Source organism: Coregonus clupeaformis, chromosome 27 (genome assembly GCF_020615455.1).
Source record: "Coregonus clupeaformis isolate EN_2021a chromosome 27, ASM2061545v1, whole genome shotgun sequence".
NCBI lineage: Eukaryota > Metazoa > Chordata > Actinopteri > Salmoniformes > Salmonidae > Coregonus > Coregonus clupeaformis.
The window spans coordinates 46,150,024-46,171,354 of NC_059218.1; the positions used below are offsets into that span (position 1 = coordinate 46,150,024).

The 21,331-nt window shown below is 45.7% G+C and overlaps 1 protein-coding gene across 1 annotated transcript in view; it reads right to left on the minus strand.

Annotated features, from left to right (window-relative positions):
- Nucleotides 1-19,751, minus strand: part of ubl3a (ubiquitin-like 3a) — a 49,285-nt gene extending 29,534 nt beyond the window's left edge. The window contains exon 1 of the mRNA XM_041851433.2: nucleotides 19,081-19,751. Within this exon, the coding sequence (XP_041707367.1) occupies nucleotides 19,081-19,107 (27 nt within the window). The 5' untranslated portion in view covers nucleotides 19,108-19,751. The remainder of the gene's footprint in view (nucleotides 1-19,080) is intronic.
- Between the last annotated feature and the right edge of the window lie 1,580 nt (nucleotides 19,752-21,331).

Consider the following 21,331-nt stretch of genomic DNA (forward strand, 5'->3'; position numbering starts at 1 on the left):
AATAATAATAATAATAATATGCCATTTAGCAGACGCTTTTATCCAAAGCGACTTACAGTCATGCGTGCATACATTTTTTTGTGTATGGGTGGTCCCGGGGATCGAACCCACTACCTTGGCGTTACAAGCGCCGTGCTCTACCAGTTGAGCTACAGAGGAGGCTGTCGGTGACACAAGAAACTGGTAGGGTTGTACTGTCACTGAACACAGCTAGCACTATATGACCATGAGGACAGACAGACAGACAGACAGACAGACAGACAGACAGACAGACATCACTATGACCATGAGGAGAGACATGATGTCACTATATAACCATGAGGACAGACAGACAGGATGTCACTATTTGACCATGAGGACAGACAGACAGGATATCACTATTTGACCATGAGGACAGACATGATATCACTATTTGATCATGAGGACAGACAGACAGGATATCACTACTTGACCATAAGGGCAGACAGAGATCACTATTTGACCATGAGGACAGACAGACAGGATATCACCACTTGACCATAAGGGCAGACAGACAGGATATCACTATTTGACCAAGAGGACAGACCGACAGACAGGGTATCACTATTTGACCATGAGGACAGACAGACAGGGTATATCACTATGTGACCATGAGGCCAGACAGACATGATATCACTATTTGACCATGAGGACAGACAGGATATCACTATTTGACCATGAGGACAGACAGACAGGGTATATCACTATTTGACCATGAGGCCAGACAGACATGATATCACTATTTGACCATGAGGACAGACAGGATATCACTATTTGACCATGAGGCCAGACAGACAGGATATCACTATTTGACCATGAGGACAGACAGACAGGATATCACCACTTGACAATAAGAGCAGACAGGGTATCACTATTTGACCATGAGGACAGACAGACAGGATATCACTATTTGACCATGAGGCCAGACAGACATGATATCACTATTTGACCATGAGGACAGACAGGATATCACTATTTGACCATGAGGCCAGACAGACAGGATATCCCTATTTGACCATGAGGACAGACAGGATATCACTATTTGACCATGAGGACAGACAGGATATCACTATTTGACCATGCTAGAGAGGACTGATACAAATAAGATTGTAACCACAAACCCTAGTGCTTTGATCCTCCACGTCAAGAAGCGATATATCAATCCAATCAGTCAATTAATGAACCCTTAACCTTGTCGTGACCTACATTAAGAACATGTGCCTAGTATAGTCTGCTCTGCTGCAGTCTACTCAGATAAACTACTGTCCACAGTGTGTGTGTGTGTGTTTTCTGTTGTGTTTCCTGTTTTGCAACACTCCATGTAATGATGAACTGGATTAAAAACCCTTAGTCACTTTGGTCCAAGGCTGAGGTAGTGTTTGCACACACACCCTGATGACTCAAAGTATGCTTTAGGTATAGACAAAAACACACACGTAGGGACACATCCTGAGAATTAGTCCAAGTGCGCTCTGGTCATACACACACACACACACACACACATTAGTCCCAGTTGGAGGAAGGTTGTGTAGACTGCACCCGATGATGACAAATGTGTGCAAGAATGCATGAAGGGCAACTGTACTCTTTTCATGTCTCTCTCTACTCTCTCCATCGGTCTCTCTCTACCCTCTCCATCGGTCTCTCTCTCTATATCTCTACCTCTGCATCCCCCTCTCTAGCCCTCTCTCCCCCTCTCTCCCCCTCTCTAGCCCTCTCTAGCCCTCTCTCGCCCTCCCTCCCCCTCTCTAGCCCTCTCACTACCCCTCTCTACCCCCAACCCTGTTTCTCTTCCAACCTCTGTTTCTTGGTTTCTCTCATCATATCCCTTCCTCTCGCTCTCCTCCTCTGCCTTGGTTCTGACATCTCTCTGTCCCCTTCCCTCTCTATATATATATATCTTTCTCTTTCTCCTCTCCTTTCTTGTTTTCTTGCCTCCCTCTCTCTTCCGTCTTGTCATTACAGATCCATCTTACCTTCCCATGTTCAATATTACAGCTCCATCTTACCTTCCCATGTTCAATATTACAGCTCCATCTTACCTTCCCATGTTCAATATTACAGCTCCATCTTACCTTCCCATGTTCTATATTACAGATCCATCTTACCTTCCCATGTTCAATATTACAGCTCCATCTTACCTTCCCATGTTCTATATTACAGATCTATCTTACCTTCCCATGTTCAATATTACAGCTCCATCTTACCTTCCCATGTTCAATATTACAGCTCCATCTTACCTTCCCATGTTCTATATTACAGATCCATCTTACCTTCCCATGTTCAATATTACAGCTCCATCTTACCTTCCCATGTTCAATATTACAGATCCATCTTACCTTCCCATGTTCTATATTACAGATCCATCTTACCTTCCCATGTTCTATATTACAGCTCCATCTTACCTTCCCATGTTCTATATTACAGATCCATCTTACCTTCCCATGTTCAATATTACAGCTCCATCTTACCTTCCCATGTTCAATATTACAGATCCATCTTACCTTCCCATGTTCTATATTACAGATCCATCTTACCTTCCCATGTTCAATATTACAGCTCCATCTTACCTTCCCATGTTCAATATTACAGCTCCATCTTACCTTCCCATGTTCAATATTATAGCTCCATCTTACCTTCCCATGTTCTATATTACAGATCCATCTTACCTTCCCATGTTCAATATTACAGCTCCATCTTACCTTCCCATGTTCTATATTACAGATCCATCTTACCTTCCCATGTTCAATATTACAGCTCCATCTTACCTTCCCATGTTCAATATTACAGCTCCATCTTACCTTCCCATGTTCTATATTACAGATCCATCTTACCTTCCCATGTTCAATATTACAGCTCCATCTTACCTTCCCATGTTCAATATTACAGATCCATCTTACCTTCCCATGTTCTATATTACAGATCCATCTTACCTTCCCATGTTCTATATTACAGCTCCATCTTACCTTCCCATGTTCTATATTACAGATCCATCTTACCTTCCCATGTTCAATATTACAGCTCCATCTTACCTTCCCATGTTCAATATTACAGATCCATCTTACCTTCCCATGTTCTATATTACAGATCCATCTTACCTTCCCATGTTCAATATTACAGCTCCATCTTACCTTCCCATGTTCAATATTACAGCTCCATCTTACCTTCCCATGTTCTATATTACAGATCCATCTTACCTTCCCATGTTCAATATTACAGCTCCATCTTACCTTCCCATGTTCAATATTACAGATCCATCTTACCTTCCCATGTTCTATATTACAGATCCATCTTACCTTCCCATGTTCTATATTACAGCTCCATCTTACCTTCCCATGTTCTATATTACAGATCCATCTTACCTTCCCATGTTCAATATTACAGCTCCATCTTACCTTCCCATGTTCAATATTACAGATCCATCTTACCTTCCCATGTTCTATATTACAGATCCATCTTACCTTCCCATGTTCAATATTACAGCTCCATCTTACCTTCCCATGTTCAATATTACAGATCCATCTTACCTTCCCATGTTCAATATTACAGCTCCATCTTACCTTCCCATGTTCAATATTACAGATCCATCTTACCTTCCCATGTTCAATATTACAGCTCCATCTTACCTTCCCATGTTCAATATTACAGCTCCATCTTACCTTCCCATGTTCAATATTACAGCTCCATCTTACCTTCCCATGTTCAATATTACAGCTCCATCTTACCTTCCCATGTTCAATATTACAGCTCCATCTTACCTTCCCATGTTCTATATTACAGATCCATCTTACCTTCCCATGTTCAATATTACAGCTCCATCTTACCTTCCCATGTTCAATATTACAGCTCCATCTTACCTTCCCATGTTCAATATTACAGCTCCATCTTACCTTCCCATGTTCAATATTACAGCTCCATCTTACCTTCCCATGTTCAATATTACAGCTCCATCTTACCTTCCCATGTTCAGTTTCCCTGTATTTTCTATCAAAATCTAAAGTGTACCTATGAGTAATATTCATTTTCAGTTTAGTCATTTAGCAGACACTCTTATCCAGAGTGACTTACAGTAGTGAGTGCATACATTTTCACATAACCAAGCCACAATGCTAATTGATGGTATGACTGCCTGTTAAGGTTAGAGGTCAGGGGTTAGGTTTAGGGTTACGGTTCAGTGGTTCGAAGTTAGGATTAAGGTTAGAGGTTAGAGGTCAGGGGTTAGGTTTACGGTTCAGTGGTTCGAAGTTAGGATTAAGGTTAGAGGTCAGGGGTTAGGTTTAGGGTTACGGTTCAGTGGTTCGAAGTTAGGATTAAGGTTATCAATCAATCAATCAATTTTATTTTATATAGCCCTTCTTACATCAGCTAATATCTCGAAGTGCTGTACAGAAACCCAGCCTAAAACCCCAAACAGCTAGTAATGCAGGTGTAGAAGCACGGTGGCTAGGAAAAACTCCCTAGAAAGGCGAAAACCTAGGAAGAAACCTAGAGAGGAACCAGGCTATGAGGGGTGGCCAGTCCTCTTCTGGCTGTGCCGGGTGAAGATTATAACAGAACCATGCCAAGATGTTCAAAAATGTTCATAAGTGACAAGCATGGTCAAATAATAATCAGGAATAAATCTCAGTTGGCTTTTCATAGCCGATCAGGTTAGAGGTCAGGGGTTAGGTTTAGGGTTACGGTTCAGTGGTTCGAAGTTAGGATTAAGGTTAGAGGTCAGGGGTTAGGTTTAGGGTTACGGTTCAGTGGTTCGAAGTTAGGATTAAGGTTAGAGGTCAGGGGTTAGGTTTAGGGTTACGGTTCAGTGGTTCGAAGTTAGGATTAAGGTTAGAGGTCAGGGGTTAGGTTTAGGGTTACGGTTCAGTGGTTCGAAGTTAGGATTAAGGTTAGAGGTCAGGGGTTAGGTTTAGGGTTACGGTTTAGTGGTTCGAAGTTAGGATTAAGGTTAGAGGTCAGGGGTTAGGTTTAGGGTTACGGTTCAGTGGTTCAAGTTAGGATTAAGGTTAGAGGTCAGGGGTTAGGTTTAGGGTTACGGTTCAGTGGTTCGAAGTTAGGATTAAGGTTAGAGGTCAGGGGTTAGGTTTAGGGTTACGGTTCAGTGGTTCGAAGTTAGGATTAAGGTTAGAGGTCAGGGGTTAGGTTTAGGGTTACGGTTCAGTGGTTCGAAGTTAGGATTAAGGCTACAGCTCAGGGGCTAGAGGTTAGAGATTGGGGTTGTATCAATCTTGATCCTGTTTAGAGGTTAAAGATGTTTGGCCTGAACCTTGGCTGACTGCTCTACTCACTGCTGCTACTGTTTAGCCAACTCTCTGTGCTAACCTCAATGTCTTCTATTGATCAGAGAACTGAATGACTACGGGATCTCACAGATATCTGGACTCCAATGACTGACCTCATTAAAACGTGAGAATGCCATGTATTGCCCTTTTTAATTGTACAGTTTATTTAATTTATACAGGATATCATGTAATAAATACAATGTAATCCAATAAGCATCATATCGTTCTTGGTGTCCGTGTTCTGAAAGCCATGTGTCTGTCTGTCTATCTCGGTGTCTACTGTATGAAAGCCTGTGTGTCTGTCTGTCTGTGTGCTCTGTCTGTATGCTGTTAATCTAATTTCCCCTTCTCTAGATGAATATCGTATTCATTTCAGTTCAATATGATTGAATTCAATGTCATCTATTGGATTACAACATTACTGGTCTGGTCTCTACAGCAGTAGCTAAAGTGATACATTTCTCTCTCTCTTTATTTCACTCCCTCTCCATCTCTCGCTCTCCGTCTCTCCCTCTCCCCGTCTCTCCCTCTCCCCGTCTCTCCCTCTCCCCGTCTCTCCCTCTCCCCCTCGCTCAGTCTCTCTCCCTCTCAGTCTCTCCCTCTCAGTCTCTCCCTCTCAGTCTCTCCCTCTCAGTCTCTCCCTCTCAGTCTCTCCCTCTCAGTCTCTCCCTCTCAGTCTCTCCCTCTCAGTCTCTCAGTCTCTCCCTCTCAGTCTCTCAGTCTCTCCCTCTCAGTCTCTCAGTCTCTCCCTCTCAGTCTCTCAGTCTCTCCCTCTCAGTCTCTCAGTCTCTCCCTCTCAGTCTCTCAGTCTCTCCCTCTCAGTCTCTCCCTCTCAGTCTCTCCCTCTCAGTCTCTCCTCTCAGTCTCTCCCTCTCAGTCTCTCCCTCTCAGTCTCTCCCTCTCAGTCTCTCCCTCTCAGTCTCTCCCTCTCAGTCTCTCCCTCTCAGTCTCTCCCTCTCAGTCTCTCAGTCTCTCCCTCTCAGTCTCAGTCTCTCAGTCTCTCCCTCTCAGTCTCAGTCTCTCCGTCTCTCAGTCTCTCCCTCTCAGTCTCAGTCTCTCCGTCTCTCAGTCTCTCCCTCTCAGTCTCTCAGTCTCTCCCTCTCAGTCTCTCAGTCTCTCCCTCTCAGTCTCTCAGTCTCTCCCTCTCAGTCTCTCAGTCTCTCCCTCTCAGTCTCTCAGTCTCTCCCTCTCAGTCTCTCAGTCTCTCCCTCTCAGTCTCTCAGTCTCTCCCTCTCAGTCTCTCCCTCTCAGTCTCTCCCTCTCAGTCTCTCCCTCTCAGTCTCTCCCTCTCAGTCTCTCCCTCTCAGTCTCTCCCTCTCAGTCTCTCCCTCTCAGTCTCTCCCTCTCAGTCTCTCCCTCTCAGTCTCTCCCTCTCAGTCTCTCAGTCTCTCCCTCTCAGTCTCAGTCTCTCAGTCTCTCCCTCTCAGTCTCAGTCTCTCCGTCTCTCAGTCTCTCCCTCTCAGTCTCAGTCTCTCCGTCTCTCAGTCTCTCCCTCTCAGTCTCTCAGTCTCTCCCTCTCAGTCTCTCAGTCTCTCCCTCTCAGTCTCTCAGTCTCTCCCTCTCAGTCTCTCAGTCTCTCCCTCTCAGTCTCTCAGTCTCTCCCTCTCAGTCTCTCAGTCTCTCCCTCTCAGTCTCTCCCTCTCAGTCTCTCCCTCTCAGTCTCTCCCTCTCAGTCTCTCCCTCTCAGTCTCTCCCTCTCAGTCTCTCAGTCTCTCCCTCTCAGTCTCTCCCTCTCAGTCTCTCAGTCTCTCCCTCTCAGTCTCTCCCTCTCAGTCTCTCCCTCTCAGTCTCTCCCTCTCAGTCTCTCCCTCTCAGTCTCTCCCTCTCAGTCTCTCCCTCTCAGTCTCTCCCTCTCAGTCTCTCCTCTCAGTCTCTCCCTCTCAGTCTCTCCTCTCCTCTCCCTCTCAGTCTCTCCCCTCTCAGTCTCTCCTCTCAGTCTCTCCCTCTCAGTCTCTCCCTCTCAGTCTCTCCCTCTCAGTCTCTCCCTCTCAGTCTCTCCCTCTCAGTCTCTCCCTCTCAGTCTCTCCCTCTCAGTCTCTCCCTCTCAGTCTCTCCCTCTCAGTCTCTCCCTCTCAGTCTCTCCCTCTCAGTCTCTCCCTCTCAGTCTCTCCCTCTCAGTCTCTCCTCTCAGTCTCTCCCTCTCAGTCTCTCCCTCTCAGTCTCTCCTCTCAGTCTCTCCCTCTCAGTCTCTCCTCTCAGTCTCTCCTCTCAGTCTCTCCCCTCTCAGTCTCTCCCTCTCAGTCTCTCCCTCTCAGTCTCTCCCTCTCAGTCTCTCCTCTCAGTCTCTCCCTCTCAGTCTCCCCTCTCAGTCTCCCCCTCTCAGTCTCCCCCCTCTCAGTCTCTCCCTCTCAGTCTCTCCTCTCAGTCTCTCCCTCTCAGTCTCTCCCTCTCAGTCTCCCCCTCTCAGTCTCCCCCTCTCAGTCTCCCCCTCTCAGTCTCTCCCTCTCAGTCTCTCCCTCTCAGTCTCTCAGTCTCTCCCTCTCAGTCTCTCCCTCTCAGTCTCTCAGTCTCTCCTCTCAGTCTCTCCCCCTCAGTCTCTCCCTCTCAGTCTCTCCCTCTCAGTCTCTCAGTCTCTCCCTCTCAGTCTCTCCCCCTCAGTCTCTCCCCCTCAGTCTCTCCCCCTCAGTCTCTCCCCCTCAGTCTCTCCCCCTCAGTCTCTCCCCCTCAGTCTCTCCCCTCAGTCTCTCCCTCTCAGTCTCTCCCTCTCAGTCTCTCCCTCTCAGTCTCTCCCTCTCAGTCTCTCCCTCTCAGTCTCTCCCTCTCAGTCTCTCCCTCTCAGTCTCTCCCTCTCAGTCTCTCAGTCTCTCCCTCTCAGTCTCAGTCTCTCCCTCTCAGTCTCTCCCTCTCAGTCTCTCCCCCTCAGTCTCTCCCCCTCAGTCTCTCCCCCTCAGTCTCTCCCTCTCAGTCTCTCCCTCTCAGTCTCTCCCTCTCAGTCTCTCCCTCTCAGTCTCTCCCTCTCAGTCTCTCCCTCTCAGTCTCTCCCTCTCAGTCTCTCCCTCTCAGTCTCTCCCTCTCAGTCTCTCAGTCTCTCCCTCTCAGTCTCTCAGTCTCTCCCTCTCAGTCTCTCCCCCTCAGTCTCTCCCCCTCAGTCTCTCCCCCTCAGTCTCTCCCCCTCAGTCTCTCCCTCTCAGTCTCTCCCTCTCAGTCTCTCCCTCTCAGTCTCTCCCTCTCAGTCTCTCCCTCTCAGTCTCTCCCTCTCAGTCTCTCCCTCTCAGTCTCTCCCTCTCAGTCTCTCAGTCTCTCCCCTCTCAGTCTCTCCCTCTCAGTCTCTCCCCCTCAGTCTCTCCCCCCTCAGTCTCTCCCTCTCAGTCTCTCCCTCTCAGTCTCTCCCTCTCAGTCTCTCCCTCTCAGTCTCTCCCTCTCAGTCTCTCCCCTCTCAGTCTCTCCCTCTCAGTCTCTCCCTCTCAGTCTCTCCCTCTCAGTCTCTCCCTCTCAGTCTCTCCCTCTCAGTCTCTCCCTCTCAGTCTCTCCCTCTCAGTCTCTCCCTCTCTCTAGTCTCTCCCTCTCAGTCTCTCCCTCTCAGTCTCCCCCTCTCAGTCTCTCCCTCTCAGTCTCCCCCTCTCAGTCTCCCCCTCTCAGTCTCCCCCTCTCAGTCTCTCCCTCTCAGTCTCTCCCTCTCAGTCTCTCCCTCTCAGTCTCTCCCTCTCAGTCTCCCCCTCTCAGTCTCCCCCTCTCAGTCTCTCCCTCTCAGTCTCTCCCTCTCAGTCTCTCAGTCTCTCCCTCTCAGTCTCTCCCTCTCAGTCTCTCAGTCTCTCCCTCTCAGTCTCTCCCCCTCAGTCTCTCCCTCTCAGTCTCTCCCTCTCAGTCTCTCAGTCTCTCCCTCTCAGTCTCTCCCTCTCAGTCTCTCCCCTCAGTCTCTCTCCCCCTCAGTCTCTCCCCCTCAGTCTCTCCCCCTCAGTCTCTCCCCTCAGTCTCTCCCCCTCAGTCTCTCCCCTCAGTCTCTCCCCCTCAGTCTCTCCCCCTCAGTCTCTCCCTCTCAGTCTCTCCCTCTCAGTCTCTCCCCCTCAGTCTCTCCCTCTCAGTCTCTCCCTCTCAGTCTCTCCCCCTCAGTCTCTCAGTCTCTCCCTCTCAGTCTCTCAGTCTCTCCCCCTCAGTCTCTCCCTCTCAGTCTCTCCCCCTCAGTCTGTCCCTCTCAGTCTCTCCCCCTCAGTCTGTCCCTCAGTCTCTCCCTCTCAGTCTCTCCCTTTTTCCCTCCCTTCATTATTCACTGTGTATTTATTCCTTGTGTCACTATTTCTATGTTTTATTTTATTATTTATCTTATCTTTAACTCTGCATTGTTGGGAAAGGCCATTTCACTGTTAGTCTACGAAATAACATTTGATTTGGAAATGTATTTCTGTGGTGAATGTAATTCTCTTCACCTCTCCTTTTTTCAGCTGTAGTGAATGTATTCTATCTCCCTCTCCCTCATTCAGTAGCTGCAATGGTTGTGTAACCGTTCTCTCTCTCTCTCTCTCAAAATCCCTTTCTTTCTTTCTAAAAACATCCACACTAACCCCTCTTTAACCCATAATACTCCAACTAGGGATGGACATTATTTAGATTTTTCTTACGGAAATAACACATTTACATAAGTATTCAGACCGTTTAATCAGTACTTTGTTGAAGCACCTTTGGCAGCGATTACAGCCTCGAGTCTTCTTGGGTATGACGCTACAACGCTTGGCACACCTGTATTTGGGGAGTTTCTCCCATTTTTCTACGCAGATCCTCTCAAGAAACTTGTCCCGAAGCCACTCCTGCGTTGTCTTGGCTGTGTGCTTAGGATAGTTGACCTGTTGGAAGGTGAACCTTTGCCCGTCTGAGGTCCTGAGCGCTCTGGAGCAGGTTTTCATCAAGGATATCTCTGTACTTTGCTCCATTCATCTTTCCCTCGATCCTGACTAGTCTCCCAGTCCCTGCCGCTGAAAAACCTCCCCACAGTATGATGCTGCCACCACCATGCTTCACCGTAGGGATGGTGCCAGGTTTCCTCCAGACTTGACGCTTTGCATTCAGTCCAAAGAGTTCAATCTTGGTTTCATCAGACCAGATAATCTTGTTTCTCATGGTCTGAGAGTCCTTTAGGTGTCTATTGGCAAACTCCAAGCGGGCTATCATGTGCCTTTTACTGTGGAGTGGCTTCCGTCTGGCCACTCTACCATAAAGGCCTAATTGGTGGAGTGCTGCAGAGATGGTTGTCCTTCTGTAAGGTTCTCCCATCTCCACAGAGGAACTCTGGAGCTCTGTCAGAGTGACCATTGGGTTCTTGGTCACCTCCCTGACCAAGGCCCTTCACCCAGATTGCTCAGTTTGGCCGGGCGGCCAGCTCTAGGAAGAGTCTTGGTGGTTCCAAACGTCTTCCATTTAAGAATGATGGAGGCCACTGTGTTCTTGGGGACCTTCAATGCTGCAGAATATTTTGTGTGCTTTTCCCCCAGATCTGTGCCTCGACACAATCCTGTCCCGGAGCTATACGGATAATTCATTCGACCTCATGGCTTGGTTTTTGCTCTGACATGCACTGTCAACTGTGGGACCTTATATAGACAGGTGTGTGGCTTTCCAAATCATGTCCAATCAATTGAATCGCTTTGTCATTATGGGGTATTGTGTGTAGATTGATGAGGAAAAAAAATTGATCCATTTTAGAATAAGGCTGTAACGCAACAAAATGTGGAAAAAGTCAAGGGGTCTGAATACTTTCGGAATGCGCTGTACATTACATCATTCTATTCTTTCTATTTACTTGTATGTTCTCTGGAGTTAGTCCTCCCAGAGTTAGTCCTCCCAGAGTTAGTCCTCCCAGAGTTAGTCCTCCCAGAGTTAGTCCTCCCAGAGTTAGTCCTCCCAGAGTTAGTCCTCCCAGAGTTAGTCCTCCCAGAGTTAGTCCTCCCAGAGTTAGTCCTCCCAGAGTTAGTCCTCCCAGAGTTTGTCCTCCCAGAGTTTGTCCTCCCAGAGTTTGTCCTCCCAGAGTTTGTCCTCCCAGAGTTTGTCCTCCCAGAGTTATACCAGAGCCTTGTGTCCCTTTGTGATTACCTTATCCTTCCTCACGGTGCTGGGTCAGAGCTCCACTTCCTGGTTCGTCTCACAGTGACAGCATTCTGAACAGGTCAGACAGGTTACAGCTGGTTTCATAATACATACACCTGTTTAACGCCTACCTGTCTCACCTGTCTGCCTGTCTGTCTGTGTTCAGCTTAACTCACCTAACATGGACAAACAGGTATTATAACAAACTGGGTTTTCTATTAGTAAAGGGTTAGCAGAACTATTCACACCAGCCATGTACACAAACACACACACACACACCCACACACACACACACACACACGGTGGTCTATTCCGTAACTGTTACATAAGTGATTGATTGATTATATGTTTGTACCAATGAGCTTTATCTGGACATCTATCAATATCTCTGGATTAACTCCACGCACTCTTAATGAACTAGCCTATTACCCCGTAGTCGATACAGCCATGTCTACACGTGACATGACATAATCAAACTGACGCAATACATAACTTAGCCTGGGAATGACATTGTCAATGACATTGTCGACGTACATGACATTCTGTAGTCATCATTTAGTCAGAGCAGCACTAGTTCTGCCAATGGTTTTCCACTCTGTACCACAGGGTCTCTGGTACCACAGGGTCTCTGGTACCACAGGGTCTCTGGTACCAAAGGGTCTCTGGTACCAAAGGGTCTCTGGTACCACAGGGTCTCTGGTACCAAAGGGTCTCTGGTACCAAAGGGTCTCTGGTACCAAAGGGTCTCTGGTACCACAGGGTCTCTGGTACCACAGGGTCTCTGGTTCCACAGGGTCTCTGGTACCACAGGGTCTCTGTATGTGTGTTCATACAGTATGTCTCAGTCAAACCATTTTTAATGAAAACCGCCAACAGCTAAGGAATGACTGCAAGGCTCTTTCCCCTCTAACTGTGCGTGTGTGTGTGTGTGTGTGTGTGTGTGTGTGTGTGTGTGTGTCAATTCCACAGTAACTGAATTACACTTCTACTCAGATTTCTCACTTTAAAATGTATGCCAAAAACCATAGAGTTCAAAGTTTAACAAACCATACAACTCCATGCACAAAGACTAATTTGAACAATTTACACCGAACATTTCACAAAAACACATTTACTGGAAGAACTGTGCAGATGCAAAGTTTGGTAACAGAATTACAGTAAAATCTCCCTCAGTTTTTTATGCGACCAGGGTTTTCTGAAAACTTTTAAATATCTGCTCCGAATTAAGATTCAAATATGTCTGCTGAAAGAATGAGGTGTCAGCTATGACAGGACACCTTGAGTTTGAAAAAATCTATTTTGGTTATTGAACTACAGTAAGTGAAGTGGATTTACATCCGGTAACAGAATTGCGGTAACGGAATTACATCATGGGTCCCTGATCTGTACTATACAGAAACGCCTAATTATGGATATGAATGTCATTCTCTTTATAGTGACGTGTCATGAACAGGTACACAAAGGTAGAAATATGCAATATTCTTCTTTTGCATGTTTGGGTATTATTCAACACACTGGCTATTATTGTAACGAGCTCCGCCCCCTAACAACACCACATTTTGGTTGGTCCGGACCAGACCAAATCTGAAACAATCATTGACATCTATGTTTCACAAGTTTGGACATCACAATACCGCACGCACAGTACATTACGGTAGACATGTTGAGTACAGTGAAGTACATTACATTGTGCTCTACTTCACTGTACTGTTCTCTACTGTACTGTGCTGTCAGAACTTGCGAAACATAGACGTCTATGGTTGGACTGAGCAAATTTCAACTACTTTTCAACGTCCATGTACGTCCGGTGTCGGTCGATGCTTGTTACAGTAAATGCAAAGACGGTAGGTGTCATGGTAGGTGTCTGTCAGAGCCGGGAGAGGTGACATTAACTGGAGAGAGAGAGAAGAGAGAGAGGGAGAGGTGACATTAACTGGAGAGAGAGAGAAGAGAGAGAGGGAGAGGTGACATTAACTGGAGAGAGAGCGAGAGAGGGAGAGGTGACATTAACTGGAGAGAGAGAGAAGAGAGAGAGCGACAGAGAGAGAGAGGGAGAGGTGACATTAACTGGAGAGAGAGAGCGACAGAGAGAGAGGGAGAGGTGACATTAACTGGAGAGAGAGAGAAGAGAGAGAGCGACAGAGAGAGAGAGGGAGAGGTGACATTAACTGGAGAGAGAGAGAAGAGAGAGAGAGGGAGAGAGAGAGGGAGAGGTGACATTAACTGGAGAGAGAGAGAAGAGAGAGAGAGGGAGAGGGAGAGGGAGAGGTGACATTAACTGGAGAGAGAGAGAAGAGAGAGAGGGAGAGGTGACATTAACTGGAGAGAGAGAGAAGAGAGAGAGGGAGAGGTGACATTAACTGGAGAGAGAGAGAAGAGAGAGAGGGAGAGAGAGAGAGGGAGAGGTGACATTAACTGGAGAGAGAGAGAAGAGAGAGAGCGACAGAGAGAGAGAGGGAGAGGTGACATTAACTGGAGAGAGAGAGAAGAGAGAGAGGGAGAGAGAGAGAGAGGGAGAGATGACATTAACTGGAGAGAGAGAGAAGAGAGAGAGCGACAGAGAGAGAGAGGGGGAGGTGACATTAACTGGAGAGAGAGAGAAGAGAGAGAGGGAGAGGTGACATTAACTGGAGAGAGAGAGAAGAGAGAGAGCGACAGAGAGAGAGAGAGAGTGGGAGGGAGGGGTTGTCCAGACCGTGTTCACAGTCTTGCTTTGACCACCAGATGACATAACAGTATGCCAGTGGAAGGGAAGACAGCAGCAGGTGACCCAACTGTGGTTTGTGACTATTATGATTTCTCATTGTTGCCAATTCAATATCAATAATTACATTACTGATTTTGGTAACAGAATGAGTTTTCAATCACTTAATAATTCATACACAAACTTGATATCAGTAAAAATACTATAATGTGGCGCCGGAGGAGATGGCTGCCGTTTTACAGCCCTCTAACCAATTGTACTATTATGTGTGTTTTTTCACTTTATTTGTAATTTATTCTGTACATAATGTTTCTGCCACCGTCTCAAATGACCAAAAAGAGCTTCTGGATATCTGGACAGCGATTTTTTCTTCAACGAGTCGGACGCGAAGGATATTCTACAGATACCCGACAAGGCCCAAATCCCCGTCATTCACATGAGAAAAAGATGGAGATATCGTGGACGTAGGTCGGGGTGCCTTGTAAGAATCCAACGGCGAGCGCGTAAACTGCCTCTTCCATCAATCCTATTAGCCAATGTTCAATCATTTGAAAATAAATTGGACGACCTAAGATCAAGGTTATCCTACCAACGGGACATTAAAAACGGTAATATCTTATGTTTCAACGAGTCGTGGCTGAACGACGACATGGACAACATATAGCTGGCGGGATATACGCTACATCGGCAGGATAGAACAGCTGACTCCGGTAAGACAAGGGGTGGCGGTCTGTGTATATTTGAAAACAACAGCTGGTGCACAAAATCTAATACTAAGGAAGTCTTAAGGTTTTGCTCGCCTGAGGTAAGGTATCTCATGATAAGCTGTAGACCACACTATTTACCAAGAGAATTTTAATCTATATTTTTCATAACTGTCTATTTGCCACCACAAACCGATGCTGGCACTAAGATTGCACTCAATGAGCTGTATAAGGCCATAACTAAACAGGAAAACGCTCATCCAGAGGCAGCGCTCCTAGTGGCCGGGGACATTCATGCAGGGAAACTTAAATCCGTTCTACCTTATTTCTACCAGCATGTTAAATGTGCAACCAGAGGGGGAAAAAAACTCTAGACCACCTTTACTCCACACACAGAGACGCGTACAAAGCTCTCCCTCGCCCTCCATTTGGAAAATCTGACCATAATTCTATCCTCCTGATTCCTCCTTATAAGCAAAAACTAAAGCAGGAAGCACCAGTTAATCGGTTAATAAGGAAGTGGTCAGATGACGTAGATGCTAAGCTACAGGACTGTTTTGCTAGCACAGACTGGAATATGTTACAGGATTCTTCCGATAGCATTGAGGAGTACACCACATCAGTCGCTGGCTTCATCAATAAGTGCATCGATGACGTCGTCCCTACAGTGACCGTACGTACATACCCCAACCAGAAGCCATGGATTACAGGCAACATCCACACTGAGCTAAAGGGTAGAGCTGCCGCTTTCAAGGAGCGGGACTCTAACCCGGACGCTTATAAGAAATCCTGCTATGCCCTCCGACGAACCGTCAAACAGGCAAAGAGTCAATACAGGAGTAAGATTGAATCGTACTACACCAGCTCTGACGCTCCTCGGATGTGGCAGGGCTTGAAAACTAGCCTAATGTTAGGAAGCTAAGCTAGCGCCAAAACTAGGTTGGCTATTTTAGCTAGGCTAATGTTAGGATGCTAAGCTAGCGCCAAAGCTAGGTTGGCTATTTTAGCTAGGCCAATGTTAGGACGCTAACCTAGCGCCAATGCTAGCGCAGTATCTGGATCTTCCCCTTTTTAACTGCAGTTTCAGATGGGCAGCACTCAGAGAGTCAGTGGTCAGTGAAAACATAGCTAGTGCCCTTAATGGAGGTTCCAACCAATGATGCATTCGGAAAGTATTCAGACCCCTTGACTTTTTCCACATTTTGTTACGTTACAGCCTTATTCTAAAATAAAATAAAAATCTCATAAATCTACACACAATACCCCATAATGACAAAGCAAAAACAGTTTTTTAGACATTTTTGCATGATTGGACATGATTTGGAAAGGCACCCATCTGTCTATATAAGGTCCCATAGTGCATGTCAGAGCAAAAACCAAGCCATGAGATCGAAGGAATTGTCTTTAGAGCTCCGAGACAGGATTGTGTCGAGGCACAGAACTGGGGAAGGGTAACAAAAAATGTCTGCAGCATTGAAGGTCCCCAAGAACACAGTGGCCTCCATCATTCTTAAATGGAAGACGTTTGGAACCACCAAGACTCCTCCTAGTGCTGGCCGTCCCGGCCAAACTGAGCAATCGGGGGAGAAGGGCCTTGGTCAGGGAGGTGACCAAGAACCCGATGGTCACTCTGACAGAGCTCCAGAGTTCCTCTGTGGAGATGGGAGAACCTTACAGAAGGACAACCATCTCTGCAGCACTCCACCAATCAGGCCTTTATGGTACAGTGGCCAGACGGAAGCCACTCCTCAGAAAAAGGAACATGACAGCCCGCTTGCAGTCTGCCTAAAGGTACCTAAAGGACTCTCAGACCATGAGAAACAAGATTATATGGTCTGATGAAACAAAGATTGAACTCTTTGGCCTGAATGCCAAGCGTCACGTCTGGAGGAAACCCGACACCATACCTACGATGAAGCATGGTGGTGGCAGCATCATGCTGTGGGGATGTTTTTCAGCGGCAGGGACTGGGAGACTAGTCAGGATCGAGTGAAAGATTAACAGAGCAAAGTACAGCGAAATCCTTGATGAAAACATGCTCCAGAGCGCTCAGGACCTCAGACTTTCAACAGGACAACGAACCTAAGCACACAGCCAAGACAATGCAGGAGTGGCTGCGAGACAAGTCTCTGAATGTCCTTGAGTGGCCCAGCCAGACCTTGGACTTGAACCTGATCGAACATCTCTGGAGAGACCTGAAAATATCTGTGCAGCGACACTCCCCATCCAACCTGACAGAGCTTGAGAGGATCTGCAGAGAAGAATGGGAGAAACTTCCCAAATACAGGTGTGCCAAGCTTGTAGTGTCATACCCAAGAAGACTCGAGGCTGTAATCATTTCTAAACGTGCTTCAGCAAAGTACTGAGTAAAGGGTCTGAATACTTACATAAATGTGATATCAGTTTTTTATTTTTAATACATTTGCAAACATTTCTAAAAAACAGTTTTGATTTGTCATTATGGGGTATTGTGTGTAGATTGATGAGGGGAATCAATTTTGAAGGGTTTCAGTTTTGCTAAAGTGTTGTGGACAGGGATGGGAGTAAGCATCTCCCTCTGATTCCAAAGGTTGCAAGTTCGAATCCAGCGATAGAAAGTTGTTGTTGAGATTTTTGTTGTAAGCCTATCCCAAACATTAACCTTTACCTTAACCATTCAGAGTTAATGCCTAACCTTAAGATTTCAGAGTTAATGCCTAAACTTAACCTTAAACACTTCTAAATGTGATGTTTGAGAAACATAGATGAACGTCTAATTCTGACGTGAGACTGTGAGAGCTAGTTGATACATATCGCCAGACAGTAAATAAATAATGTAGCTAATAAAAGCAAAATCTAATTCATGTTACTAAGCTTACCCCATCATTGTTAAGGCCAGCCATGTTTGTCATACACCCCAACCCGAGCACTCCGTTCTGCCACCTCAGGTCTCTTGGCCTGGGGGGGGGCAGCTCCCGCTCAGCCCAGTCCAAGCTCTTCTCTGTCCTGACACCCCAATGGTGGCACCAGCTTCCCCCTGAAGCTAGGACAGCAGAGTCCTTGCTCATCTTCCGAAAACATCGGAAACCTTACCTCTTCAAACAGCATCTTAAATTATCCCCCTCCTCACCTCGCCCCCCCCTTCTAGTTCTGACTCTACTGATAGCTACGTTATCGATTACTCAAATCAAATCAAATTTTATTTGTCACATACATGTGTTTAGCATTGTGTCTTTATGTCTTTTCAGAAATAATGCAATGTGGCCCCTTGAAAGCGCCTTGGCTACGGCATCTTTGTCTGTTTGTTTGTTAGGGTAGGCTACACTACGGATTTTTAAATACCAACACGAAACCTTCTCTGGAGATATGAACAGGCATTTTACTTGTCTGTAAAGGAATGAGGCTTCTGAAGCGGGACTAAAGTCCATCACTAGGCGACTAGCTGCTGCCTGCACTCAGGACCATCGCTCCTAAAAAAAGTACTTTAAAGTTTGTTAAATACTGTGACTTACCAATACATTTAGTAGAAATAAAACACATCTAGCTACCATACCATAAAAACACAGCATAAAAAACAACAGCAGTACATCAAATCAGCAACATTTATTGTTGTTAGGAAAAAAATACTGAACATTTTATGCTGGAGCAGAATTCTGTCACTTTTCTTTATTGTCTGAAAAAGTTACCAATTGTCGCTATCGACATGTTACTGTAGCTGCGTTCTATGTCTGTAAAGGGTTGCGGTAGATAGCCTGGCCCTAACGGTCATACATACATAATAGGACCATTATCCTGCACTGTATATTGAGGTGGAATTTTATGATTTTTCTTATAATTTTAACAGAAAAACGTTAAATCAATTTCTCACAACCCTAATAGAGAGAGCACCATTGGGAGGGGGGGGGGTATCCACATGGATCCCCCTAGAGGGACATTGACACCGGAGTCAATTAACCCTGACCCCCCAATATGTAACTCAAAGATACGCCTATAGAAAAGCAGCATGACTGAGGACTGCAAGGGCACCCCACACAGACAGCAGCTAAATGTAAACAGTAGCCCTACTGTGCCAAATGTTATAGCTACTGCTGCTATCTGTGCTTCTCGTCCTTTTCTTTATTTGATATCAAATATCGCTTAATTATTAACCTTTTATTTAATAAAAAAATCAATGATAGCCATCTGACCAGCCAAAATAACATTATTTGATAGATTAATATTGTTATCTAGTCATCTTCAAGTTGGTCTATTCTTCAGTTTGTAGACAGAGTTTGATCACACTAATAAGATAATTTATTATAGACCTATTCACAATATGTGTTTGACGTTGGAGGGCACCGAACTGGTTACATTTTCTGAAACATTTAGCACAATTTCTCACCATGTCCGCCGGGGTAGAGCCCGTCATCTTTGGAATCCGCTTCACTGAAGGAAATAATAGTATTTCCTCTATCGTCGTCTTTAAAATCCCGTAGACTGCAAATGATGAGTCTTTGATAATCAGTTAAACGTCCAAAATACCAATTAAATGACGTTGGTATCGATAGTCATCCTTTCAGAGTCACGAACGAATGTTGGAATGTGTTTTTCTTCTATTTCACATAAATTACACATTTACTCCGTGTATTTTTTTACGTTAAAAAACAGGTTTTTAAAAAAAGACTAGATGTGCTTATAGATTCGACAGGAGGCCCCCACTCCGAGCCCCCAAATATGTAAAAAGATCTGCCTTTATAAAAAGGTGCCTACGCCATAGGAAACTCAAATATATCGCGCTGTAACATCCGGACACACCGATCTCGCTGTAAATCCGAACGACTCTTTTGTTTCAAATGTTAAAAAACGGAAAACTTCCACCGTTCTAGACGTTCTGTGGCGTTAAAATATCTCGGTCATACTCCGAAAAGCTGAGTTAAACCGTCGGTTTAGTCACAGACTGTGTCCCTGTCTCTCTTCCTCCCGTCTGACTGTCATAATGGCTCAGAAGAACATGGCGGCAGTTCACTTCACAGTAGGAAAAAAGCGCTGAACTGAAGGGAGGAGGGGGAGACTACTGTTGCGAGTTGGAAAGATAAAACGGTCTCGGTGTCGTTTGGTGGAGGAACGCTTGCTTGCATAGGCCTCGGTGTTGAGAAGGGGGCAGAAAGTGGGGGGGTTATTTTCACACGAATGAACACAGGCACACTCACACTCCCAGGGGGGTCGAGTCAAAGTGACCCTAGACACACCAAGGTGACCAGTCTATAAAAAGACTAAAGAAACTACATGATTAAACAGAAGGCCATTCTTCACTGTGGCACTAAACTATGATTCATGTTTTACTAATAGGCTTGCTCGAATTTGAGTTAGATTAATCAGGATGTTTTGGCAGCACCCATATTTTATAGCCTACTATATGAGTCATAAGGGTTAATGTAATTAAATCGCTGTAGTTGACTGTATACTTGCCTGGTACATTATAAATTATATATTAATTTATATACATAACCCTATGTTTTTGTTTGGAACATTAAAAAAGGAAATGAATGTTTATGAATAATATTATAGGCCTATAATGCATGTCTGACGCTTGGTCAGTGAGAGGTATGGGAGATCTAAAAGGCGTATAATTCCTGGGGCAGTATGGTGGTTTTCCACCGATGGTTGAGGTCCTGACTGGGGGAGAGCAGAGCAGATCTGGGCCCGTATCTCTGGTTCTGAGAGCAGCCAGTACTGGGGGGGGGTGCCGGGGTTTAGGGGTTCATCTTGGAACAGGGGTGAAAATTGTAAGTAAAGTACGTAAAAAACCTTCAGACAGGGCCTGCCTGTGTGTCTGTGTGTGTGAGAGGGGCCCTCTGAACTCTTCAGCCTGTAGGCCAAGACTCTCAATACGTCACCAGATCAACTCTGTCAATTCAATTCAAAGGGGCTAAGATATGATGTATGTGTTTGTGTGTGTGTGTGTGTTAACCCTAATCTGTGTGATGGAAGTGTTTCAGTGTGTCCATTCTCTTGCTACCCAGAGCCGAAGTCCAAGACGCTCTAAGAATCTTAATTTGGAGGTCTTTGATACACACACACACTGACACACACATACAACGTACACACACACACTGACACACACACACACAGTTCTTTGATGCACACACATGCACAAAAACACATATACAGACACACACACAAACACACACACACACACACAGAGGGTGTGTCTATGGCAGGACTAGTGTGTAAGAGGTTCACAGAGAGGGCTAGTGATTGTGAATCGGTTGTTGAGTCTGTTTAGCTCATAGACTGTAAGGTTTAGCTAGCTAGCCGGCTTGAGAAGTACGGGTCAGTGCTATCAGGATCCTTGGGACGTCCCTAACCCTTACCCTAACCATAACCCTTACGTTAACCATTTTACATTTAAACTTCAATGGGGTAGGGATGTCCCAAAGATTCCAGATAGGGGATACCCAGCAGCTTGATAACCAAATTAATTGGGAAATACATTTACATTTAAATTAAGTTGAGTGAAATCTATTTGCTAAAGTAAGTTAAGTAATTACTTGTTAGCCAGCAACGTTCGTCTGTAAAACCAAAAGCAGACAGTCAGCTCTAGTGAAACACCAAAATGGAAGCCAATATTTAGGGTATTAAGCCCAAGGACA